General features: G+C 43.4%; 1 protein-coding gene across 3 annotated transcripts in view; it reads left to right on the top strand.

Annotated features, from left to right (window-relative positions):
* her6 (hairy-related 6) overlaps positions 1-26,361 on the top strand; it is a 43,284-nt gene extending 16,923 nt beyond the window's left edge. For 2 of the 3 annotated variants that reach the window (XM_077606604.1, XM_077606603.1), the window contains exons 3-6: positions 20,869-20,936; positions 24,792-25,247; positions 25,338-25,425; positions 25,526-26,361. In XM_077606604.1, the coding sequence (XP_077462730.1) occupies positions 24,921-25,247; positions 25,338-25,425; positions 25,526-26,058 (948 nt within the window). In that variant the 5' untranslated portion in view covers positions 20,869-20,936; positions 24,792-24,920 and the 3' untranslated portion in view covers positions 26,059-26,361. The remainder of the gene's footprint in view (positions 1-20,868; positions 20,937-24,791; positions 25,248-25,337; positions 25,426-25,525) is intronic. The other variant, XM_077606605.1, reaches the window with a different exon arrangement.
* Positions 26,362-27,151: the final 790 nt, after the last annotated feature.

The following is a 27,151-nucleotide window of genomic DNA, read 5'->3' as shown; positions in this document are numbered from 1 at the left end:
TTGACCCCGATCCCTCATTCAATCTGCTACACTGGCAATGCTAGTGCGATGGGCAGCTGTTGGACCTGACCATGTTCTGCCTCATCCTCTCAGTAAACAAATCGCTTTCTTCGCCACTCTGTCTCTCTCAATAAGAAGCAGAGCTCTTTTGTCTGAGATGAGTTTAGATGGAGAGAACAAACACTATCTTATATGGATGGAGGTTGGAATGTTAAAGAGGGTTGTTTGATTTTGATGAGCTGCTTGCCATTTCTGCTTCAAACATTGACTGTGGTCTCAATTCTACCAGGTACCAAATGAGATTCCATAGGGTTTATTTATTGTACGTTGGTATGAAAACATATGCTGGAGTATGTGAATCCAGATGGAGTAGAGACTTGGGCACATGTCAAATTTCTGGCATTTATATTATTCAACATTTGTACATATTAGCTAAAAAATCTGACACTTGGACCTGATTGAGAGGAGTCAAATCTCGACGTGTGTTGTGCAACTAGAGCCTTATAATAATTGAGCCTCAGAAAATTGGTTGTTACACTTTCAAATCAGATCCGTGACTCATGCGGGTCCTTGCGTCAAATGTAAAACACATTCACAAGTCTTTAGTACACCCACGCTTAATTATGCATATGTTATATTCTATTTATTCTCTCCCTGTTTTGATGCATAAGGTGACAAACATTACAAGATAGTATGAGAGGCTGAGGTTTATGGGCAAAAAGATCACTCAAGTCATGTGACTTTCCACTTGACGTTCCACTTGGTTTAGTTTAGTAAAGGTTCAAACCAATACGTTCTGGTTATGCGGATTTTTGCTTTGAGGCAAGGCTTTGAGGGTTAATAGCAACAAAGGCTAAAGTCCTGAGAAATGGAACACGCCTACTACCAGACCATCAAGAATTGTAACTTGAATGATCAGCATAGAGTGAGGGAACCAATAGTCACTTAATTTCTTGATTTCTTATTCTCCATCTCCCCATTTGAACTTTTCTTTGTGTGGACGTTAAGGTTTGGCGATTATAAGAGGTTGTGGTAATGACTTACATGATGGCAGCAGCACCGTTGGTTTGTGATTGGGTGGATTTGAAGTTGTAAGGAACTTTGTGATGAAACATTAATGCTTAAAATACAAAATAATTGATATTGCGTTTCTGAACAGCTAAAGGAGGCTATTAATTTCAGATATCACAGCAAAGGCTATTTTGCTGGATCAAATATGGGTCTACATGTTTTTTGGGTGGGTGTAGAGCGTCATTTATATCTTTCATTTTGTAGGAAATTATAAAAGTCCACATTAAAGCACTTCATGATGCAGGATGGTGCCTTGTTTTTATGACAGGTAGCATAATAAAAGTATAAAGCACTGTATGCTCTTAACTATGTTCTATTTCTGTGTTTGCCCATAGCGGGGAAGTAAAATTGATCTAGAGCTGATGTGGTTATGGTTTGTCATAAAGCAGATAAGTATGCCTCTAAGGTGCGGTCAATCCATACCACTGATGCGTAATGACTGTTTAATATCTGTATTTGCTCTTGTTCTAGTGTCCGATTACAGGGCACATCTCCAGTTCACAATGTGTTTAACATCTGCCAGTTTTATAGTAAACCCCCATTCAAACCTCCTGTTATTCCCGGGGTCCACATTATTGAGTGAAGATCGTGCTACGGCAATACTTTGGGTGTTTGGGTGTGAGCATATTGCCAAGTTGGAGGCAAGTGTGCCATCTATCAGCTTGCCTTGCCCTTTCTGTCTCCTTATGATGATATCACTGGAGCCAGACGAGCAGAAAACACACAGACGCGCACAAATCTTGGCGACTCGCCTCAGGGTACGCAGGTGACTCACCGTGGCCCCTTTTGCAGTGTGTCATCTGGGGAGTCTGCCCGTGAGTGGCGTCAGTGTGTGCATTTACGAGGGCAAGATAAGTGTTGCTGAAATGGACCATGATCTAGCCAGTGACCCCCTGTAGTGCGTCTCTCTTATGAACTCATCTCTTACTCAACTAATAGCCAAACCTACTGCAGATTTAGCCGTGACCTCATCACCTCACACTCACACTCGCACTGCAACTTTATGGAAGTCACCATTTGCATCACTCCTCTGGGGATAAGTGGATGTGTACATAACGTCTTTAGTCATTTCTCACCTCATCCCTGTGGGATCTGGCACAGACACAGTCTAGCGAGTACTTTCACACAGGTAGCACAAAATTGGTTTTTGTCTCCATGGAAAATATTTTTGCTTTTCAAATGTGTTGCTTTAATTTGGAAGGCCAATCATGATATTGATAATCAGATCACGAGTAGTTTATCAGAAGACAATGTAGTGCTTTGAATCCTCTATTTGCACAGGTTTGATTAACAACAAAAACTTTTGTTTTGAAATGTCTTCTTTTTAGCTAAACAAGGATAATTGTGATGGTTTGCGTGCACGCAATCTCTTTGACACCACTGCATATGGTGCGTTGCGGTCAATTCCATGGGGAAGGGTGAGTGTGCAAGAAATGTTAGTGATTTGTAACGCAGCACTCAGAATTGGGACAAATCACCCGTGAGCATTATGATTCAACATTATGCTTTTTACGCTGTAGTCACCAATGCTGAAAGTATTTTATCAACTTAGTACAGAACTTGAACAAGAGCAATGGAAGCAAATTGTTTTTGTCCCTAAATCTGTTGAAAAAACCTGTTTTGTACCCCACTGAAAGATTGCAGCTCTTATTTTTTTCTTTTGTGCCTACGTTACTGTAATAATGGTTTGTACGTAAGAAGCTACATATCCTACCGCACATGGGTATTAACATTTTAATGGTCAACTTTTCAAAAGCTTAACATAGAAGTAGACACCTGAATGTTGTCTAAGTTCTGCAAAGTTGTTGAACTTTCATTGCAGGTTTTAGGAATCTTGGATTGCGTGAAACCCAGAGCAGAGGGCATTTTTAATGGGCCCGCTTGACAGAGATGTGGGATTCAGAATTACCATCCCGAGCTTCAAGTGATAAGTGTTGTTTGAAGCAATGGAATGACAGTGACGTTAGATTTAATTGCAGCACACAGAAGTGCTTTTATGGCATCATATCATCACGACGTGAGAATAAAGCGGTCGGTTAGAGTCAAAGCTCTGTTTTATCGTCCCGTGTGGGTGAACCTGCCCGCCTGCTGTTGGATGATGTTTATAGTCCTTATCAGGCTCCACAGCAGCCATGCGTATACACGCATACACACGCACGCGCACACACACTCGTCTAAACATACAATCTTTTGCCCTCTTGATTGCTTCAGTGGGAGAAACTGCACACAAACCAAACAAACGTGCACAGACACACTCATGCTTAAGCACAGTTCCTGTGGCCTTGCTGTGTTTTCCCACACTGATAGCGATCTGGAGTATGCCATAAAATGCCGTCTTGGATCACAGGCCACAACAGAGGCACTCCTCTTGTCTCTCAGCCCACTTAGATCGCTCACGGCGTGCACGTCTGATAAGATGGCCATGGTGTGCTTTTTTAACCCTCACAAGCACCTCCGTCTTTCTCATCCAGTCACATTTCCCCCTTAAATAATGTTATATTTCTTATGATTGACCACGATACTTCAATACATTTTCCTAAATCATACCAACTGCACCCTGGTAATTTAATGTAGCAAAAAAAAAAAGTATAAAATTGGACTCATATCTCCTTGACCTCACTATCATATACGCTTTGAGAACTTCACCTGCCACTCCCACATAGAAATCTTGAAATATCCTAGCTATTTATATGATGTCATGATTTAATGGAATTTAAAAGGAAACAGGGGAACCAGAGAGAGTTCAAACTGTACTCTACCGAATATTTACTGGTGTTTGGGCATGTCCTGTCTTTTGCTACCTGCAAATCATCTGACCTCTCCTGAACCTCATAGCGCTATAAAGCAAAGCCTCTTTGACAGGACCATTACGACTGCTTTAATGGAGCTCCTAAGGTGCAACGTTTATATAGATGATTGTTTGAAGAAGTGTCACGTATGAAGGAATCAGTCCTTGCAAAGCAAAATGCAGAATAAGTCATGATTTGGGGGTTTTCTGCACACTCACATCATTACTAACTGTGGTCATTGCTACTCCATTTAATTCTGTATATTGTGGATAAACTGAAGGTGAAATAATGGAAGGAAAATGAGGAAATTAGCAAAACTATATAGCAGTAGTAAATAGCATATTTAACATTTGCATTCATTTAAGGCTCCTCGCACACTGCGTTATCTCAGTAGTGCCGAGAGCTTTCTTACAGAGCAATGTTGCATCACAGCGGAGACAGCAGTGTCAAGCCTAATGATTATAGTAATAAAGAGAAGGGTCATAGGTTTGTAAGGAAATCGGCAGTTTGCTATGGGAGTACAAGTGAGGGTGAGGCTGAGGTCTGGCAGCCTGACAAGTATGAAAACAACATCTTTCAACTAGAATTGAATATTGATGTTTTTTAAAAGTTAGTATATTTATTGTCATGTTTTACAGGTTGTACTATTTGTGAAAAGATACAGATGCTGTAGAGCAGGAGCTTGAAACATATTTAAATATATTTATAAGCTATATTGGGGTAGACAACACGGGGTGAAAACATCTCAAGTTAAGATGGAATCTTAGCATAGGTCAGTTTTGTTTTGGACACTGGACATCTGTGAGGAGACACAGCAGACCTAGTTGTCCTCCTCCTGCTAGAAGACAGATGGAGAGAGCTCCCTATGTCATCACTACAAATGTGAGACAGAGAATAAAATTGAACGTGCCTCAGCAGACATGTTTTATGACGTGGGTAGGCAGACAGACGCGTGGCAGGTGTACATGTATTTTTAGATCTTTTTTTGTAGTTTAGGGAGGTGACTACTGTGCTCTGCAAAACTTACTGAGAGAAAAAATACAACATAACTATTTGCATATTCAGACACCACCATTGGTAAAATGAGCCAACAATTAAGCTTATATCATGACGATTTATGTGCTTGACAGGCAAAAAGTGCATTGTGTGCATTGTCATGTGGTGTTCGTTTAGAGGAAAATGCAGTTGTTTTACGATGGATTGATTTTGTTTTGATCTGTCCACCTGGAAACGGCAGAACCGTCTCGTCTAAGTCGAGTAGACAGCCTCTACACAGAGACGATGTCAGTGTTTGTGGCGGAAAGAAGGAATGGGCCGCCTCCATGTCTATTAAGGCTGTTTTTGACATGCGCTTTGAGTGTGAGTGCGTGTGTTGTGGAGAGTCAAATGTTGGCATAGAAACTGTCTACAGGAAACAGCAGTTCAGGCGGCACTCCGCTGGCAGACGCTGTCTGCTTGCTTCCTGTGTGCTGTGAGGCAAGTAGGCAGGCAGGTTGGCACACGCACAAACACGCAGACACACTCACACTCACACACAACCCGCGCTGGAAACACACTCGCGCAAGGCTGGATGCTTGCCTGGAGAGCGCTCAAATGGAATGACAGAGCGAGGGAGGAGGGAGTTCAGCAGAGAGCAGCACTTTCCCACAGTTGAGGGATTTGACACATGGCTCTCACACATTCCTTAGTCCTGCGGCCGACCAAGCGGAGGCTCTCAGGGAAAGGAAGGAGGGGGTGAGAGAAAGAGAGACAGTAGGAGGAGAAAGGGTCCATCCACCCTTGGCACTTGAAAACATTATGGACAGTTTGTGCATCTGTTTTTGTACGTTTAACATCAATTTTAATTGAAGTCAGCAGGAATCGGACACAACTATGAGTGGACAGGTGAAGATGATAAAAGAGCTTTGGCTTTTCAAGGAATTTAAAGCTTTTGACACAGTGATGAAGCATCAGGGGCAGGTGGTAGTTCAGTATTTTGGAGACTGACACAGTCATAGGGGTTTAAGAAGCATTTTACCTTTTAAGTTGGGAGACTACAACTCACCCCTGAGTCATCAGATCCCTATAAGTAAACAAGACTTACGGCAGGAAAAAAAAGGATTGTTTTTTTTTTTAACTCAAATTATCTGATATTTCAATCATTGTAAAATGTGTTTTTTATCTGATATGTCCCACAAAAACTATTTTGGAGTGTAATCCAAAGTAAATTTCGGGTATAACAGATAATTAGCAATTTAAGGATGAAGAAGTGCAAGTAAAGCAGAGGCATATTCAGCAATACCAAATGGTAGGAATTGTGATTCTGAAAAGTGACAAATTGTGTCATCGTGTGCAAATGGTGTAGCGAGTCCTAGAAGGTTTTAAGTGCCCTAGTTGTGTTTTGTGTTCGTACAGAAAATTGCTACCACTGTTGTATATACAAGGGTGTCGTATACGTAATGCCTTGTTGAATAGTGCACTGTGCATCCTGCCAAAATGTTGCTTGGATTGGAAGATGAAATTGCTACAATATGTTGTCTTGCCCTTTAGGTTAAATGCATGTGCTACTTATGACAACAGTGACTTGAAATTGTACATTAAAACATGGGTCAGGTCCAATATCTTTTGTGTGTGTGGCTATAGAAGTTATAAATGTCAAAAACCCTAGATGGACGTGATGTCGCCATTTTAACTGTTGTCCAATCAACATTCATGTTGCAAGCAACTTGGTTCACTCAACATCCGGTCAACCCAAGGCTAAAAAATTAAAATAGCAATACGAGAATTGTCATTATTGTAGGAGGATGTAGTAATCCATTGTAAAACTAGGTGAAAAAAGTCAAGATACATATTACTGGATTAGACATAAAATTATGTAGAAAAATGTAATATAAGACTAAAGTCGACATTTATTATATGATGCGTGAATCGCAAGTTTTTTGGTTTCATGGGGTTCCACAATTCTGTGTCTGTGTGAACGCAATAGTATTTTGGTGATTGTGTAGAGCGTGCGACGCGTTTTTGTGCGATAGTTCCACTTGGGTGGGAATGCAACATTAGATTATTAGCATTAAGGCAAACACAAGCTAATTTGGCAATGGACAAAGTATGATGTTTCCATTAGTATCCCCCCCTCGCCGTCACCATCCTTATAGCATGTTGATCAAAGGTAGCGGCATAACGGTCACACGACTTGATCCATTTCTCATGTGTATCTGTTGGTTTAGTCGAGCTTATTAGCTTGACAAAAAAAGAGATTTCAAAATTTAAAAAAAGAAAATAATTGGACTGATAAAACAGAAGAAAGAATTCAGAACTGAGAGAAATCAGCATCTTGTGATTCTGATCACTGTCTGGCTCTTTGATGCATGACCTCTGAGTCTTGTCTTGTTTCTCTTCACCATCAATGCTTCCTTAAATAAATGGTCTGCTTGGCAGCATTTTAAAAGGAAGCTGAGGTCAAGCTCTCCTTGACAGATAGGCATGTATCGTGGCCCTAGACCACCCATGCACACTTATGATTGAGTGTTTGCATGTTGATCCATGTGTGTGTCTTAATGGACAGGAAAAGGTTTGCCGAGTCGTGATAAAAAATAAGCAGACCCGATACACACACCTACTCTGAGTGTTGGTGTTTAAAAACAAAAACACAAACATAGCTTTGCTGGAAAGAATCGATAAGATGGTGGCACAGGACTGCTCTGTTATTCCGTCCCACATGCCTGTGACACCTTGACACTGAAACTTCCTGCTAATTAAGAGTCAGCAGTCACTTCCTTGTCAGCACATCCTCACACGTGTATTTGTGTCAGTGGACATCCGTGTGGGTGTGTGGGAGATGGCCTAAGAGGTCAGTCGGACTGGTAAGCGAGGTCAGTAGAAAGAGGAAGGGATGGGTGGGAATGAACATGGTGTTTGTGTGTGATGCTATGGTAGTCATAGGTGTGGTTTATCGGCCTCTAGCCTCTTATCTTCTGCCAGTTGTTTTTCCTCCTTCAATGGAGGCTCCAGGAAGGCAGCTGCAGAAGAGTTTAGTGTGTTCATAGAGGCAATTTGTTGAATGAAAGCTTTGTACAGTATATGGAAACAGTTCAGAAAAGGTGCAAAGTCATTTGGCCAAAATTGACAGAAGCCTTTATCAGAAACATTTGTAACCAATGTGGCCTCAGAATATTATTTAAAGGTCGGTGCTAACATGCTATATTTACTTCATTGCATTTGTTTAAAAAACTTTTCAGGATCAATTAAACTTGTCCCTATAGTTTTAATTCAACATATTTTCAAGAAAACGAGTACAAAATGAACCACGAATGCCCGGCTCCCTCTATGGTTATTGTTGCCTGGGGCAACAATAAGTTCGCAAGTAATTAATGTGATTTATCAGCTCTGAGAACAAAAATTACATATGGAGTTCCAAGCATCTCTGCATTTACATCTCTAGTTGATACATTCTGCCTCATGTATGAATTGCAGAAAAGTAGCTATTTTAATTCTGCATTTAATTAACCGAAATTAGCAACCCTGAGACAATGGATGTCTATCACTGTTAATTCTATTAAAATGATCATTCAATGGCAGCCATTCCATTTAAATGGATTTGATTAATATAGCTGTCAACGGCAATGAACAAGATAACTCGTGTGCATTTTTTTTCTTTTTAGTACATTGTCGGATGTTTTTCGAGGCAGACAAAACAGTCTTGTGTTTCCAGATGACTTGGCACTAGTGCAAAAAAAAATCTGTCCCACTTTCTCCATGAGCAGATAGCCATGCCATACCACACAGAAACACACAAGTCCTAGTTTGATGACGCGCATGGCGGGTGCTTTGATGTTTCCTCAAGACGTTTTGTTCAGCATAGCAGACGCCGAGCACTACAAAAGCATTGGCTGAGCTTGTGTGTGAAGGCATCGGATTAGAGGCTTTCTAACGAAACTTTTTTTGATGTGAGGGCCCCAATTACCGTATGGGGGCCTTGAGGGTGGTTGGGGTTTGCAGTGGGTACAGAGCTTACGTGTTTGTGATACTCAGACTCCATCTAGTGCGAATGCTGTGATGACCTCACTAATCATCCCTAGACTCCTTATTTCTGTACTTTCATATCCTAGTTGAATAAAGGAACATTGTTTCCTCTCAAACGTTTGTAGTCATTTTATTTTAAAAAATATGATGCTTCTAAAACTTAACAGCTGAATTTCTATGGGAAGACTAGCAATATTTTGTAGGGTTGTGCTGATCACAATATTCTGTCACACCACTAATCTTTGAAAGGCTTGACCTGGCATTTCCTTTTTTTTCATAAACAACAGCATGCACCTTTAACATTTCAATCAATCTTGTTTAATTGTGATACAATGAATATTACCTCCAAAACAAAACAGTTTTTATTTTGATATTACTTTATTTTATTATACAGTTTTTAAAAAACTGTTAAAGTAATGGTAACATAGGGAACAATGGACAAAATAAGCACAACAAAACAAGCTGTTGGCGCTCATAGTGAAAAAAAAGACGTATACATAAATTGCACTTGAACATAAGTTGTGGGCCCAGGAAAAGTATGGAAAAAGTTAGACTTATAGTATGGAAAATAAAGCACATCGATTTGTAAGGCAGAAAAAAAATCAACTAAATTTTACATAGTCGCTTTGGGCTGCATAAATAAACAGCAATTTCTCCGCAACAATTCGAGCAATATATAAAGTTTTTTTCAGCTGCTTTATGATGGATTAAGCAATCTTGAAGCAGATCTAGACCCCAATATTCACGCAAGAACCAACAACGTTGGCACCATACTGTGTGAGAAACCAAATAAAAACATTTGCTCAAAGAACAAAAAGTGAAATCTACTGTGAGGACCAGCTGTCTACAATATCCATTCACCCTTTTGATAAGGTTCCATAATCACTTTATTCGCAATATCAGAAAGAGGTTCTACCCTGTACATTGCAAAACAAAATCTCCAATTCGTAATTATAATTTAGCCAATTTCAATTCATTGTCTATTTAAGTGGGTGGCTGAAATAGTTGAAAAGAGCATTCCAATAGACGAATGATGTCATAAACAGAGACGAGACAGGAAATAGATGACATGCACTCCAATGCACGGCCGTCCAGAATCAGCGGGGGTGGTGCTGGTTACAGAGGATGTGTTTGTGTGTGTATGTTTATGCGTACGAGGGTATCTGGGGGAGGCGGGAGGGCTACTGCGTGTCATTGGGGTCCTGTTTGCATCTGTGTAGAGGCCCAGAGAGGCTAGATCTTATCTGGCGCGTGCCTGCACCGCTCTTTCCCACACTCTGCATGCTTCATTGCCAGGAGGGGAGAGCTGTAGGAGGGAGGGAGGAAGACTTATGATTATGGGTCCTGGCCTGTCAACTTTACGCTGTTTTGACTGCCATGACATAATGTGCTTCACTACAGTGACCCCCTACCACCACACTCGCTCTCTCACTCACCCACATACGCGCGTACGCATCCACGCACACACTTGCTTTCAGCTTTTTTTTTTCTTGTTCAGAAGTTCCGCACAGCAACAAGGGCCCCCTTTTCTATGAATGTGGCATATTTGGGTTTTCCGCAGTGCTCCCCCTTGGTTTTTTTCTTTCTTTCTCTAAAAGCCACCCAAACTCTCCCTTTCAGCCAATGTTTTTCACTTTGATTTTGAAACCGGCCCCTCTCCAATTCCTTAAATTGCTCACTATTACCAGTCTGCTTTTCTTCTCATGTATTAGAGTTGGTGGAACTTGACAGCACATATTGCACGGATTAAATGATGGCCTTGACCTTATCTGGTTCAATGGATGGACAATTGACAAGGATTCACAGAGAGACAGCCTATCACTCTAATATCGTATTATTCTGCCCAGAAAACGAGCTCATTGCCTGTCTTTCTAGCATTTTAAATTTCTGTATGTGAGGGATTTCATCAAATGTGGAGCTCTTCTATAGTATAATTGTTTATCTTTTAAAATAACGCCCCTAATCACTCAAGTCTTAACTTCAGAATCAATTCCACAAGTGTGTTTTGCTTGTTCTGCGGCTTTTTGAAGTAGGCATACGGTAAATTCCAGCAGTACTAGTGAAGAAGGCTATTGCCCTGCAGAGACATTCCTTTCCCTCGCCATCACATCCAATACATCATGATAAAGTGAGCAGTTTAACTTAGTTTAATTTATGTTTAATGATGCATGCTTAATATCCACACAAGTACAAACTAGTAAATATTTTCCAATTACAGTCACTATTTTTTTGGGGAGGGAGGGGGTGTAGGAATGTTATGTTTTACTTGGAACCCAGATATATTAAAAACAGGAATGCTGGGGCCTGGATTTTCATATCTATAATAGCTTAATTAACAAAAGTGTGTGTTGGATTTAGGGAGTCCAACAAGAACAAAAAAATTGGAATGTGTAGTATGTTGCTTCCATGTGTATTTTGCAGCCGCCTCCACAGCTGAAAAAGATCGATGCCTCCTCCACCAGCAGGCTCCTAGCCCCAGCTGCTACCGTCTGAGAATGAGAGGCGGGAGGATGCGAGTGCAGTTAGGAGTGTGCGGGAAAGAATGGAAGGAATGAGTGTCTAGCTAAGGGAGCAATGAGGGAGCGGGGTTGATAGAAATAGGCCCAGGCTGGCTAACTCTCTCTCTCTCTCTGCCTGCACCTTTTCCTCCCTTCCTTGGAGACGGATAGATCCTCACTCTCTTTCCCCTGACTGCACACGAACATGTGCATACACAGCCATCCGCACACTCCTCTCAGCTTTCTGCCAAACCCTCTTGTGCCCCCGCTCATCTGCGTGGGGGGCCCTGCAGGCAGTCTGGGCCCTTACGTGCCCTCGCTTTACACACGCGCACACACATTTACTCAGAGGAGCTGATGTGTGAGACGTGCTCTGATCCTGCATGCTGATGATGAAAGACAGGCAGCTAGGATCCTGTCTCAGTGCCAGAGGGTAGGACCTCATAGAAGCCCATTGTTTTATATGCCCCCACTCCTCCACCTCCATCTTCATCACAACACAACAAATCATTTGAATTTCATCACTTTTTTTGGTTTCCGCCTTGATCGCTCTCCATTTCTGTGATTTATTTGAGGTCATTAAACAATGATGCCAATGTGATCACTTTGAAAGGAAGAAAGTCGGAAGTTATGTTTTGCTCCATGTGGGTTGCTGACTCATGTTTTTACCTGCATAGCCCCCAGTCTCACACCTGGCCTGGCAGGAGTTCTTGTCCCACCCTACATCTCTCTTCTGGCTCATCCATTCCACACCTCCACCTCCTTGTTCGCCCGCCTTCTTACACTCATTAACAGGCGGGAAGATGGAAGACTCTTGGGGTTTTGCACATGAACAGTGTTCAGAGGTTTCATTAAAACCTGTTACACACATTCCAGTGTCTTTTAGAGAGACAGTGTATTATCTGTATGACTGATCTAGCTGGTGGAGGTGACCAAGTCATGAATTAGCCTCTCCAAAGTGGGAGAAAGGAATTGTTCTGACTGATTGTGCACGTACACAGTTGACTAGACATGCAACCAGTGTTCCCTCTAAGCTGCGCGCGTGCGCAATTGCGCACTACTCTCGTCCTCGCTGCGCAGCAGCAATCATATGGCGCGCAGTAAAAAAAAAAAAAAAAAAAATTATTTTTCTTTTTTTTTTTTTTTTTTTTTTACCCTTTTCCCCATGATGGCGCCGTTTAAGCGGCAGCAAGTGGCAGTAGCTCTGTCCACTTATGTTTTTCGTGTTTTACAGCATGTTTTACATGAAAAATGGACAGGTCGCCGAATGGACGTTCCGCCGAACGTTCATTCGGCGACCTGCCCGTCTGTCAAACGTCCGTCGGCGAAACGTCTTTAGGCGAATCATCCGAGTACCGATGATGTCGCTCACACTGGTACTCAGTGCGCTCAGGGAGGTTGACTTTCTGCTCAGACCAACGAAAAATTAGAGGGAACATTGCATGCAACTACTATATGTTTCGACCTAAATGTCCCATACTTTCTGTCTCGGTCACTCGGATCAAGCCACTAAGAAGTGAGTGGTAAACTGAAACATTTAACATTACTTGGGGAAAGAAGTAGGGACATTGGTGGCAAAGAAGGGGAAGTGGGTCAGTCAAGGCTGGTTTGTCCTTCAAATAATTTGAACATGCAAGAAATATGTGAAAGGGAGAGTGTGTGTGAAGGCGTTTTCACCGGGTGATACTGTAGTTGTTTATGCTCCACTTTCATATTGGGAAAACATGTTGAGTAACGTAGCAATGTGTTGCGTTCTCATTCTGCTAGGTTTGCTGACGCGCTTTACCTGCAGGGACACATGAAACACTGCTTAGTGTAATATCATTGGAAAGCCATTATAAATCATCCAAGATACGAGAACGAATACTGTGATCTTGCACGTCTGGTTCGTTCCTGGCTGCAATTTCCAGATGTGTGTAGTTGTCACATTCATCTGTTGAAACCATTTCACCCAAGAATAAGGTATCTGGTCTCCAAGAGATGAACGTGCTTTGGTCCACAATGTTCAATTAGTCCAAGAACCGTAGCATAAACCTTCCGAGGTTTCCAGCTATAACTCGTAAGATTTTGAGAAACGTGTGAACTCTTCTAGGTAGATTCAAACAAAGCATTAAAAAAGATGAGCCGATTAGAACGACACCAGTTCTGCCCGGAGGAATAGGCCAATGGGTTACAAAGTTGAAAGGAGCTATCAAAGGTCCATCTTTACAGCATATTGTATGTAGTTGGGCTGACAAAACTGTGTCCTGGGCTTTCTCCTTACTTCCTGCATAGCCTTAAGATGTCTCCACTTCACCAATCCACTGAGCCAAAGGCAACTCAAGTTACTTCAGATCTGTTTGCAAAAAGGGGGTTGATTTTTAGATAAATGTATGCAGGATGATAATCAGCCGAAGCAATGAAGCGGTTCATTTGACAGCTGTTGTTATCCCAATTGCATCTCATAGGCCATTGTTTAATCCTGTTAAGTCACCTTGCTCCAGGACACGAGAGCAACTTGCTCAGTAACGCCCTTTCTTTGAACCCTTAACCCTTCGATGTGGCTCGCGAGAGGCGTTCCATATGTTCTATACCCACTTTACCTGTTTTAAAGCCTGTACTATACCTTTAGACTGTGGACGTGTGATTGGAAGTGCACTCTAGTTCTGTACAGCCATATCTTTTACATAACATTTAAAAATAAGGTTTCAGTCTTGTTTATTTTGAAGACAGGAGCTAAAGCACAAAATACTATTTTCTGCCCACAATCCCTGCTACATGAGCCACAGGCAGAATACCAGAATACAAAACAAGTGCAGGGCCAAAGAGAACAAGAAGAGGTAGTGCCTTTGTCCATCAGAATCACTGAGAATTAGAAACTAGATTGTCGTGATAAATGCTTTTGTTTGTCCTATTTGAAACCCACAACTGCAGGTGAATCATTGTTGCGCTTTTAGCAGCTTCTTGTACAGTAAATTTGTTCATTCCTTCATTTTCAACGCCGCTTATCCTTGTCACGGTCGCAGGGTGCTGGAGCTTAGTACTCACAACTGACTTTGAGCGAGAGAGAGAATACACACTGGTCGCCAGTAAGTCAGAAGGCACACATAAATACAGATAAAAATTCACACTCAATCACAGTGCCAAAAAGAAGTGAAAATCCATGTGCTGCTAAACTGCGAAACAGTTAGTCTGCATTTGACTATTCACTATTCAATGCAGAGAATGTCCACATTCGATATTCATGTGTACCAGTCAATTTTCTTCTAACCCACGCATCCAACATCCGCTCAAAAGTCGTGGGTAAATGGTAAAATACGGAAGTAAAACATCCTGGAGCTGTGATACTACCCAAACAACATTTCCCCAAGTGCCTGAGGCTACAAAAGCCTGCTATGTGGAAAAAAGTGTGATTTCAGAAATTGCTCACACCACGGTGCAGACACAAACAGAGACCACCCTTCCGGCGACGTCTCGGACCGGCTGTTTGTTCCGCGGCAGAGTTTGCTGGTTTGTATTCACACCAGCTCAAAAGGGGCGCAAACAGTGCAGGTGTGAATACACTTAGATTGCGCTAATCCAAAGTGATTGTTGAAACTGCACAAGGCTTAAACTGAGAAAAGAGGTCTGCAAAGCTCCAGCAGTTAATTTCTCCTGGTTGAAAGTTGATGCGCTCTGATCGCGAACAATGAAGTAGGAGATGGGTGTGGCTGTAAGGGAACCGGAACGAATGAACAGCGACTCAAAGAGACTCTGCCATGTTGGGGGTGTAGCAAGGTGAAACCTGAAATGCGCTGGTGGTGAGGTCATACCTGTGTGCGTGTTTGTGTGGGGGTTCAATTCACATTCCCCTGTGGCTCCCTCAATGCAGTGATGTCATGGGAAAGGATCACAAACAGCATCCCGATTGTGTGCACACGTTCTCGCTTTCCTTGTCAAAATCTAAGGGCCACGTGAAAGCCTGTGTTTTGATATAGGGGACCCAAAATCAAAGCAGTGCGCGACGGTATTACGGCTGTCAAAGTACTGGCTGAAAAATGTACTCCTGCTTGTACAAGATGTAGATCATTACGGAGCTTTGATGTTTTTTCCATCCATTCCTCACGGCCTCCCGCTCGTCTTCATTACTTATCATCACTCGTAACCATAAACATTGGGAGCTGATCCCCGCTGCTAGCCTGCACCGAGATGGGGCCCCTCGTCGCGGCACGCTGAAAACAGATCAACTCGGGGGAAGCCGGGAGCATGAAAGGAGGGCGCTAACTACTGGGGGATAAATGCATTCCTGCTACTGCTGCTGCCACCCCTGCTGGCTGGTGGCAGTGCAGGGGAGCTCGCAGCGAGGTGCTTTGTTGCCTCAAAGCGGGCGGCTGCATATTCCTGAGCTGCCTCAGATCTCACAGGCAGTGAGCAGCACTTGACCTTTGCAGCGCTAAAGGAATATGACAGCCGTGAAAGCAACTGAGAGAATAGCGAGAGGGCAAACGGAGGGGTGTGAGAGGCTGAAGACAAAAGCCAAGCAAAGTGCAGGCTGCCACCAAAACAGTTAGTTTGCAATCAATGTCAGTCATCCTCCCCCCTGTCGGGACAGTTTGATTTCCACTTTTCAAATAAGGCGTCTATTTTTGGAATGATAACAGGGCAGGCTAAATTGAAATTGGCAGCTCGACGTTCTACAAATAACAGTCATCGTTGCAGGAGATCATGTGAAACAGCCCCTTCTTTCACTTTACTCAGTCCCCGCCATCTTGCTCCTGTTTGAAGACGCAAAAGAAGGAAATGAAGGAGGGAAAGATAGAGAAAAGGGGATAATCTTAGTGACAATTGGAGGAGGCTGAGAAGGCAAAAAAAGGTCCAAAATTGAAAGCGGGCTAAGGCCAAGGGAGGGTGAGGCGGGGGACTGCTGCAACCAGGATAGAAAAAAAAATAGAAATGTCCCAGTGATCAGGAGGAAGCCTTGAGGGGTGGTGGAATGGGGGTGCGCCGGAGAGGTGAGGATAGAAAGACAAAAGGAGGGAAGGAGGGAATTTCTTTAATGTTTCTGGCAGCCGACCAGCTGAGGTCTCAAGGTTATCCTGGCTTTGCAAACTCCCACGGGAAAGGTGGAGTGCTGAGGGCCGCGATCGGGGGGGCACTTGATGAGGGCTGGAGGTGAAAGAGAGGAGGGAGAGATCTCCAGGAAAGGGGCTAATGCTCAGAGGGAGGGTAATCCTCAGGCCCCATCGTCTGATAAGGTTGGCCTTGGCCCAGGTAGGAGGAGGTAAAAAGGCTCCGGGGCCTCTCAGGGCTTCCTCGCAGACCGCACCGCCCTGTGCCAGCTTAACGCAGGAGGACGACTCTCTGAATGAGCAATTAGTGGAATCGCACTCGAGTGATAACAGGAATACCTTGCTGACTCCCATGTTGACTCATGTTTTAGCATTCTTCCCTCCAGTGAGGTCAAAGGTCAGGGTTAGTTGCTGTACAGAACAGCTGCTCTTTTCTGACTTCCACATCTTGCTAAAAGACACTTCATTCTTAAGAACACACTCTTGCGTTGAGTCATTTATCAGCTTTTTCGAAATTAAGCTTTCAATCAAAGGCTTTAGCTAATTTTATACTATGACCACAATCCAATATGTCTTGCTGGTTGCGCCAACATAACTTGTTTACCAAACTCTTAATCTCCATTATATTGCAGAATATTACTTCTGAACATCTTAGCCAACTTTGGAAGTAAAGGGCAGACTTGCTATGCCCTTCTCATAGCTGCGAGTGTAAAATGAAAATTACTTAGTGTCACTAAGTTAAATTTAAAAATGAATTAAGGGGATCATAAAGAGTGTCAGTAATCTCAGGATTTTATAACATAGTCACAAAAGGATAACATGATTGTTGTTGCTTATCAAAAGCACAGATGGACCGTCTTAAATTCAACACACCTGGAACAAAAAGTTATTAGTTAACTATATGATATGTGTGTGTTGTTTGAGAGTACTGCAAAACCAGCCAGTTGATCATCCTGCATGTTTTGCTTTGACAGAGAAACAATATTTAGTAAGATGAATTGAGAGGCAAAAATAAGGCCTTTACCAGATCTCTATTCAAAATCATCACCTTTATGCAAATCCATCCCTTAATGTGGCATGTAGAGTGCAGCGAGTGTATGGGAAGAGATCGACATAGATGCTTTGAATATTTGTTTACTCTAAACGAACTTATCAGGAATAACACATTTCCAGCATCAACCTGTATTTGTGTGTGTGTTGTGTGTGTGAACTGTTCTCAAAGACTGGCCTCATTTATGGTCAACAAACAGCCTCTGTAGGAGAAAATCATGTTTTATTCACCTGTAATTTAAATGGCAGGGTACTTACACGGCAACAACACTGGCCAAAGGGTTTCTGAAAGGAGAAACAAATCATTGACTCTCTCCTTGTAATCTGGGAATGGTCTTTACAACAAAGGTAAATATTTAAATTGAAAATAAATATATAAGCCTGACGGTTTTGAAGCCGCATTTCACCCGGAAATGGCCATTTAAAAAAACCTGTTGGAAATGTGTGGGTCCAACAAAATTAACAAAGTTTGGCATTGTTTCTGATTTAAGATTGGAATAAGTGTTAGTGTTACCGAAAAAAGAAAGCAAGCGAACTGAGTACCTCCAAGATATGACAAATCATCAGGAAGTTTTTGCCTATTTGTAATGACCTGAGGGGGGAGTTTGATTTGAGAGAATAGAATCTACTTTATTCAAGAAATATATAATTGCGTTGAATCATACAAACAGTGTCTGGAAAGCATCACTGTTACTCCCCTCATTTTGTGATTTGACAGTTTGAACTGTGTATACAAACATCCCTGCTTCCAGAAGATCCAGTAAGCGATGGTTAGGCTACATTTGCATGAGTGGTCCTTCCCCCCCACACACTTTGCTACCTGCAGCTCCAGCTTCAGCTGCATTCCCAGTGGAGTCCAGCCTCAGGCATCCAAACCACAGACCCAGGTCAGCACACGGGTCCACTCCCCGACCGCATCCTCTCTACTGCTGCTGGGTTTGATTCACCGTGACCCCCGACCTGTGCGCTACGCCGCCTCCCCCACACATGCAAATGCCGCTCTTCTCCTCTATGAGGCATCAGAGAAAAGACGAGCCTCTGATGGAGCTGGCGGGAAGAAGGAAGAAAGATGTAGGAGTGACACGGATGGAGAGAAGCAGCGTGAGGTCTTGTGGGGGCTGAGCGAGAGGAAAACAAAGCAGAGGAGAGAGAAAGAGAACCCCTAAAGGAAAGACGAGCATCAGATACTTGGGGAGCCTTCAGCTCACGGCCCAGCGTTGAGGCCTTAAAACATTTTTCTCTGTCAACCAGACCCTCGCACCGCTGACTGCGAGGCTTACGGTGACCCTCGCTGATCTCCCTTTGTATTTCAGTGAGAGAAAGCTATCATGAGCGTGTTCACCATACTTGTTGTTTTCCTCGCTTGCAGGCTGCTCCAGGCACCTCTGTTTGTGTGTGCACACGGAGAGGTAAGCGTTGTGTACAGCTGTATCTGGAGATCTTCCAAAGCAAGCCCCCCCACCCCCCTCACATCTCCTATCCTCTTTCCTCCTTCTCTTCTCTCAGCTCCGAGGATCTGTCAGTTCTCCTCTTGTCTATCTCTTTGTCGCTCCTTTCATCCTGCTCTCCCAGCCTTGGCTGGCCTCGCTAAGAGCACTGGAGCACAGGTCCAACTCCACTCCCACTAATAACACACAATCAAGCTGCGCTACGATGTTATGTGCAAATACACACACACCGTTCACAGTTGGCGCACACCAACGCACACTCTATTTTCTCTGCAGTCGGAATCTGTATTGGTGATCTCGGCTTTCAGAATATTAAATGGAATGCAGTGGACCCTCGGCGTTGCACAATACTGGGGTTCATTTACAGTTGACTCAATATGTATGAAAAATGTTTCACTGTTGTCATTTGAATTCAAGTTTTGAGAATAGAAAGGATTGATTATGGTGTCAATGTTTGTAGTTTGAAAACATGCAACTTTTGTTCCTTGTGAATGGAACTCACTTTGGTTCACAGGCCACATTCATGCCAACTCCATCTTCTGTGGGCTGAAAGAGTTTAGTTATTGGCCGTCATTCCCAGCGCTAGACGTCCAATCCATTTTGACTGGGAGAGGAGAATTAAATTTATTGATGGAATTGAAAGATGAGCTTCCACAAGCAGTTTAGTTGAGTTAATTGAGTTAATTTTGCGGCACTTGCTTGTCATTTTGGAGTACTTATAGGTCACTTCTTGTAGATTTTGGATCATTTTCTACTGGTTGTGGGGGAATTTCTGGGCTGCTTCCTCTTCATTGGCTGCTCTCTGTTGATTTATTGGAATTTCCAGGTTTCTTTCTGTTGGTTTTGGAGCATTTTAAGGTTCCTTTTCCACTCATTGGCTGCCACTTAAGGCACAGTTTTGACTGCAGGGGGCAAAATAACGAATGTGACTGCAGATAGAAAATTGAATAAAGTGCAATACTGCACGCTCTCGATCACACCACTCAAAAGTTCTGCTTTTATGGCGCCTGTGTTGAAAAAATAAAAGCATTTGATTCTCTATGTACAGTATGAATGATGTGCAGAGTGCCTGTCAGGCATAACAACCCTGTTAGCCAAGTGGGCTGCTTTCTCACCCATACGCATAGATCTGTTTGTTTTTTGTCCGTTGAGTCAACTTTTCAGGATATATGGACTTCTAGCAACCATAATCTTCCCATTTGAGCTGGATAAGCCACCATAGAAAGGTGGATGGTGTTAACACAGTGCCACCCTCAGTTGGGCACAGCAACACTCCATGGTTGGCGTACACTGCCTGTCTGTCCATTTTTTGCTCACTCTTTCTGCCAGCCTTAATGAGGCTTAAATGCTAGTGTAATAATCTGTGAAGTCACGCAGCAGTGTCACTGCCGTGGCACCAGGGGCGCCTTTTGGCACCGAAACCCGCTCACTAATACTTTACACATTAAGCAATGAGCAACGCATGGACGAGGAAGCGCCAAATTGTTTTGTGTCTCATACATTCACACGCAATTCCTGACTAATTGTGTGATTACACGATTAAGAGGACTTTTATTTTATTTTATAAAGACTAGACTGCTAAAAATGAGGATTGGTGGATGACCATTAAATGATTGCATGGGAGTTGAGAGTAAATTGGAGAAGAATGAGGTTTAATCACAGCTAGAGGAGCCTTTTGACAAAGACTGAACAAACCTAATTTTCAGGAGCAAAAACAGATATTCATTTTTTTAACAAGCTCCTTAGTCTTGGTCACTACAGTTGTAACATGCTGCCAACCAAATAGCCATTCTAGGTGCTCGTATTGTGGAGCTTAAGTTGTCATCGTTACATAACCTCAAGTTTTTTTCCGCGGTAAGAAAAAGCATTCTTATCCACAAATGGTTGTATGGAATTTTAGTAAATTAGTGTTTGATTAATGCAATCAACAGCAATTAAAGTCTCTTTGATTAAGTTAACGTTTTGTTGTTCTTTTCATTGATAGATGTCTTCTTCTGATGTGGAGGAGTCTCGCGGTTTCAGCATGATGGAGGAGTCATCCAGCAGTAACAGGTAATCCTTCAGGGACCAGACAGCAGCCCAGGTGCGGGCTGAAAAACTTCTGAAAGGGGCGGGCCGTTGTAGTTCACCGCCAGAGACCTTTTTTGCAACATGAGCGTGAGAAAGTCGTTGAGGCAGAGAGTGTTTCAGAACGTGCGCTCTGTCTGATCCACATGGCTTCATTTGTTTTGGGGGCCTCGCTCAGCCTTTGTGCAGGTGTGCGCTGTCCAACAATGAGACCTGCTGATGATGTGTTTGACAGAGGTAGCATTGTTGTGCATGAAAGATATGTCAGTTTCACAGCTGCTTCAGACCTCTGTATATAAGTCCTCAAATATTACATGCACGCATTGTAAGACACGTGTGTGTGTGTGTGTGTGTGTGGCCAATGATATAGCTGATTAACTTCTTTTTTTAACACTGAGATTCTGCAAAATAATGGGCCCCAAAATCATAGATGAAATTTATTTGGCGTTATTTTATAAAGCGACAGTAACAGTGTTCCACTGTGACAGATTGATGCATTCGAAGTCATGTATACCTAAGCTGAGATGGAAATTGTGCATTTGCCATTAGAGAAAGTATAGCAAAGGTTGGCGATTGGTATGTGAAGATGAACCTATATGATTCTTGAGTTTATTAAGTTATGTAGCAACATAATGAAATCCGAAATCCAGCTTGATATTGCTGAATATTTACCAACAGTATGGTTTACTTGGTAAATAAATAGGGGGCTAGGCATTTGCTGAACACTTGTCACATTCTTACCAATTCACCCTCTTGCGAGTGTACACTGAAGAGGGAATTGTATGGTCTGTTTGAACAATTTGTTGTCAGAATCTTTAATGTTTGATTGTCTTGTTTTAAACAGGCATTTTTTTTGTAAACTCTAACCGGGAGTTAGTTTTGAGGAAGCAAACATTCTTTGCCTTCTATTTGGAAAATTGTGTGGTTGCGTATTTTTTTTCTTTAAAGTGACGTGTGATAGTCTTTACAGACTTTTAGGCTTTTAGTTCCACATATTTTGGTTGATTTCATTGCTGAGCGTTTTGTGAAGTATCTTTTTTGTGGATTTTTATTGCAATGGTAATGAAGATGTTGGTCTCTGATGGCAAGTGCTATGGCCAATGGAGGTTTGCTGAGAAATAATTACTGGTCTGTTACCATTTTTCCTCTAAGATGGGGAAAATAAATGTAGTTCATACAAATGATGGATGAAAATGTAGGAATTGTGACTGGTTGATTGTGGTTGAGTCAACAACTATTCCATGTGAAGTAATTTTTGTGGGTTGATTTTCGTCACTTCCATGTGATTCTTGATTTTCCAAAGAATGAACCAGCCCAATTCTGTGCATGAAAGTCCAATTCAGGGGCTTTTAAAATTTGCAGAGATTGCTCATGAAAAGTGGATACCATTTGTGGATTGTTTTATAAATGCATGCATCAACATCTAAAATTGTTCAGCTTGGATTTGTTTGAAGTATGTAGAAGTTAAAGCTTTTACGTGATAGGGTAGATGTATTTTTAACAATGGCTTGGTCCTGGGATTTGGGCTTAAACTAAAACACTGAGGCTCACCTTAAGTAATGCTGCAAATACAATTTCCTGTCTTTTCTAAAAATAGTACATTTTTTTCTGATATTTAAAAGAACGTATTTTATTACCGAAGCACCTTGTTTTACACAAACGCAGTGATTCCAACTGTGATCATAGTTGAGTTGAGAGGAAAAAGCTCAAAACATGACGGTTTAAATTCTAAATCTGCTTTTAAAGTTATTTTTCCCACTTCAAAAGTCGCGTGAACGATGATCAATTCAATATTGACGCTATCACAACAAGCAGCGACGCTTCATTCATCCCAGTCGGCCGCCTCCACCCCTCCTTCACCGAGTCGCCGCCGTGCGCGCCTGCCGATCAAATCGACTCGGCGGCGGGCCGACCGCCGGCGACGCCCCGCGGACGGAGGCGGCAAGCCGGCGAGAGGCGCGCCTTCCCCCGGTCGCCTGCGCGCCACGTGTCGCGGTTTCTGCGGCTGCACGAGGTGTGCTTGCGTGGAGAGAACCGTCTGCTTTGGCATTTTTCCAATGTTTTTTTTTTTAATTTAATTGAAGGGAAGCGCAATCGAGATTAGCCATCTACCCGTTTTAGAGACAAAAAAGCTACGGCAAGTGACCGTAAAAAAAGAAGGACGATTAGAAGCCCTATTTCTCCTGGCCGGGCCGGACCGCCATAAAGATAAGCAAATGGAATTATTAGGAAGGCTTGGCGGGTGTCTGTCTGCGTCGCGGCCACGGGGCGGGGAGGAAGGCGGCATCTGCGAGCAACAAATCTCTCTGCTTGCTCTGGCTCGCATTCCGATAAGGAAGCCCGGGTCCAGCTCGCTTGGGAGGCGTGGTTTTCCCAGGCTTTTAAAACAGCAGCTGCTATTTACCTTCCCCTCTAATGTAAACCACCGCGGCGGACTCCACCGCCACCGCCGCCGCCGCCGCCTCAGCAGCCACACACCCCACACCCTCGCCACCCCACTCCCACTCCCAACCTCACCTCTCCCCTCGTCTACGGCCCGGCGGCCAAATCTCCACGCACCGTGCTCGTAAAAACAGCTTGGCACGTGCAGCCCATGCACGACTCCACGCGCGATTAAATGACAAACATCTGTACGGCGCACAGTCTAGTGCGCACTTGCGTTGATTCTACTCGTACGTGCAAGGATGAATAAAGACACGCAAATAATTTCTGAGCAGATTTAATGTATTAACCCATGATAAGGCAAGTGTCTCATTTGCGTCCACATCGATCGATAGCTCGATAGATCTATAGATAAATCGATAGATCTATCGATAGATCGATAGATTTCGAGATGATCTTTCCAGATTAGATTTCTAGATGATCTTTCTAGATCGAATTACTAGATGATCTTTCTAGAGGATTTTTCTAGGGGATCTTTCTAGGTTGGATTTCTAGATGATCTATCTAGGTTGCATTTCTAGATGATCTTTCTAGAGGATCTTTCTAGATGATCTTTCTAGGGGATCTTTCCAGATTTTTTTCTAGGTGATCTTTCTGGATTGGATTTTCAGATAGAATGATCTTGATGGAGGCCTGGCTGAGAATGCTCAAGTCATTATCAGCCAATGAGTTAGATGGATTCATTTACATTTTAAGATTGATAATGTTATAGTAATACATGATGTCTTTACCCAAATGGAATGCAGTCTATGTCTGATATGAATCAGACATAGACAATGTCTATGAAAAATAACTTTAAATGCAGACTTTGAATTTAAACCGTCATGTTTTGAGCTTTTTCCTCTCAACTCAGCTGTGATCACAGTTGGAATCAGTCTAAGTCAGTCAGAAATATGGCCACTTTGATATCTTTGCAAAAGAATATACAAAAAGAAAAATCGATGATGTTTAGTGGAACGTGTCGGCGTGTGTCTGAATGTCAACTCGCTCGAACGCGCCGAGTGGGTGTGTTCCTTCCGCGACTGTGCTGTGCCGTAATTGTTTATCTTGCCGCTCCGGGAGCTAAGGGGTGCCTCGCGCCTGCTCCCGGTGCGGGTGCCCGCCGCGTGATGATTGAAGACCGGCAGGCAGTTTCCCGGCTGCGCCCTCGGCTCGGCTCAGCCCGGGCGGCGCGCCATTGGCCGCCAGCTGCGGGCCGCCACGCAGCCAATGGCAGGGCGCCGTCCACGAGCCGTCCTCCCCCGGGCCGCGTGCGCCTCGCCCTGATTGGTGGGAAGTTAGTGTGGGAAAGAAAGTTGGGGAAGTTTCACACGAGCCGTTCGCGTGCGGGGCAAGATATAAATACACGCCACACGCAGACGCGCCGACTCACACAGACCGACTGACTCCCACTTGCAGTCGCGCGCCCGTCGCCTTCTCGGATTCTAACTCGCGGCTCTCAAGCGGGGTCGGACCTATTTGATTGACCACTTCTATCCTGGATCCTATTTTGCTGCCTTTTGAGGGATAATTCATTCACTCGTCAACATGCCTGCCGACATCATGGAAAAGTCGTCCTCCTCCCCGGTCGCCGCCACCCCGGCAAGCATGAACTCGACCCCCGATAAACCCAAAACAGCCTCCGAGCACAGAAAGGTGAGTTGTTTTTTTAAGCAACAAAAATACGCTTTTCCTACCAAGAGACGATTTTTTGGGGGCGGGCAAACTTTCAACCACATGTTGATATTTATTGACACCTCGCTCGGTTATTCTCTCCAGTCTTCCAAGCCAATTATGGAGAAGCGAAGAAGAGCCCGAATCAACGAAAGTTTGGGACAACTTAAAACGCTCATCTTGGATGCGCTCAAGAAAGATGTAAGTTTGCTCGAGAAGGAGTCCCAAAAAGAATTCTGGCGGAAACACGGAAGGGATCTCCCGGATTCCTAACTGTGTCTCCGTTTGTAGAGCTCCAGACACTCCAAACTGGAGAAGGCAGACATCCTGGAAATGACAGTGAAACACCTCCGGAACCTCCAGAGAGCTCAAATGACCGGTGAGTGGCGTTTCCACCCCCCGACCCGATCAAAACTCTTCAACACCCCCCCCTACCCCTCAAGAATGCTTGAATTAATCGACCCCGTCATTTTCTACAGCTGCTCTCAATACCGACCCCACCGTGTTGGGCAAGTACCGAGCCGGTTTCAGCGAGTGTATGAACGAAGTCACCCGCTTTTTGTCCACCTGCGAGGGAGTCAACACGGAGGTCCGAACGCGGCTCCTCGGCCATCTGGCCAGCTGCATGACGCAGATCAACGCCATGAACTACCCTAGCCAGCACCAGATCCCCCCGGTCCCCGGGCCAACGCACCCGCCGTTCGGCCAGCCTATGGTGCAGATCCCTGGTTCTTCCCCGCAGGTGTTGCCCATGAGCGGCGTGCCTTGTAAAGGAGCTCCATCTCCTTCCACGTTACCCAACTCGGACGCCACCAAAGTGTACGGCGGCTTCCAGATTGTGCCTGCCAATGACGGACAGTTTGCTTTCCTCATACCCAACGCCGCCTTCGCCCCCGGGGGCCCCGTTATTCCCGTGTACGCCAACAGCCCCGGGACGCCGGTGGCGGTGCCGGCCGCCGTCTCCCCCGGAGCACCATCGGGAAACACAGACTCGGTGTGGCGGCCCTGGTGAACAACCGCCCGGGAGCGTAAAGACTCTTAAATGATATTTTTTTCCCCTTTTATTGTTTCTTCATGTTAGGATTTTTTTTATACAATTGAGATGGAAAAAATATGCACTATATTTGTACAGCTAACAAACCGACTAAAGTTCATATTGAAATGAGATTTGTATTGTGGAAGTCTGTTCACTGCATTTTTTTTAAAGAAAAGTATCTATACAGTTGTCTTTCTTACTTTTTTGAAGCCAAAGATGTTTAATGCGCTTATGCTGTTCTTCGTTTTGGAAGACAAATAAATTTTGTTACAACCTGAACGCGTTTGGGTTTGAAAGTGTTTTTTTATTTTTATTCTAACGAACATTTGGAAATGACAGAAATGTTTGTGTGCTCAAAAACTCAAAGGTTGACCATGGTATATTTTGTAAAAATTATATTCCTAATAAGTGTCAAACGTAGGGGAACTGTTGAATAAACAACTGAAGTGCCCATGTTTGGAGAACTAACTTCAGGTTATATTTCACTTATGACTCAAATGGATAATTGCTCAATTACATTACATTACATTGCCATATGCGAATTTATTGAAGTATCCAAAGAGGTTAGTTTGTCAGTGGGTCAATTTCACTCCTGAAGTGTCTTCCAGTGGACACGAGCGCCATCTAGTAGCGTGAAGGCTAAGTGCACACTGCTTATTGTATGCTAGGCAATGACTGAATGTGTTCTTTCATTAAATTGTGCTGTATCATGTAAATATATTCTCATTAATGCATGTAGACTCAGGATTGTGTGTTTCTTTTTAGGCATTTCTCATCCGACTGAGTGGGTAAGTTTCCATAAACTTTTGACCAAACATTTTCCATCTTTAGTTTTGAAGTTTCAGCCTTGACTTCAGCATGTACTCTAGTTGTATATGGCTAGGTTGCATGTTCTTGCTGTACTTGTGTGTGTTTTCTCTGGGTACTATGGCTGCCTAAATCATTCCAAATACATAACTGTTAACCTCACTCGGCACTAGTCTAAATTATGCATGTAAGTGTCCATAGTTGCCTATTTCATATGTTCTCCACAACCGACCAGTCGAGGGTGCATCTATCCACTCACTCA

Source organism: Stigmatopora argus, chromosome 8 (genome assembly GCF_051989625.1).
Source record: "Stigmatopora argus isolate UIUO_Sarg chromosome 8, RoL_Sarg_1.0, whole genome shotgun sequence".
NCBI classification, from domain to species: Eukaryota; Metazoa; Chordata; class Actinopteri; order Syngnathiformes; family Syngnathidae; genus Stigmatopora; species Stigmatopora argus.
This window is presented reverse-complemented; position numbering and strand designations above follow the sequence as displayed.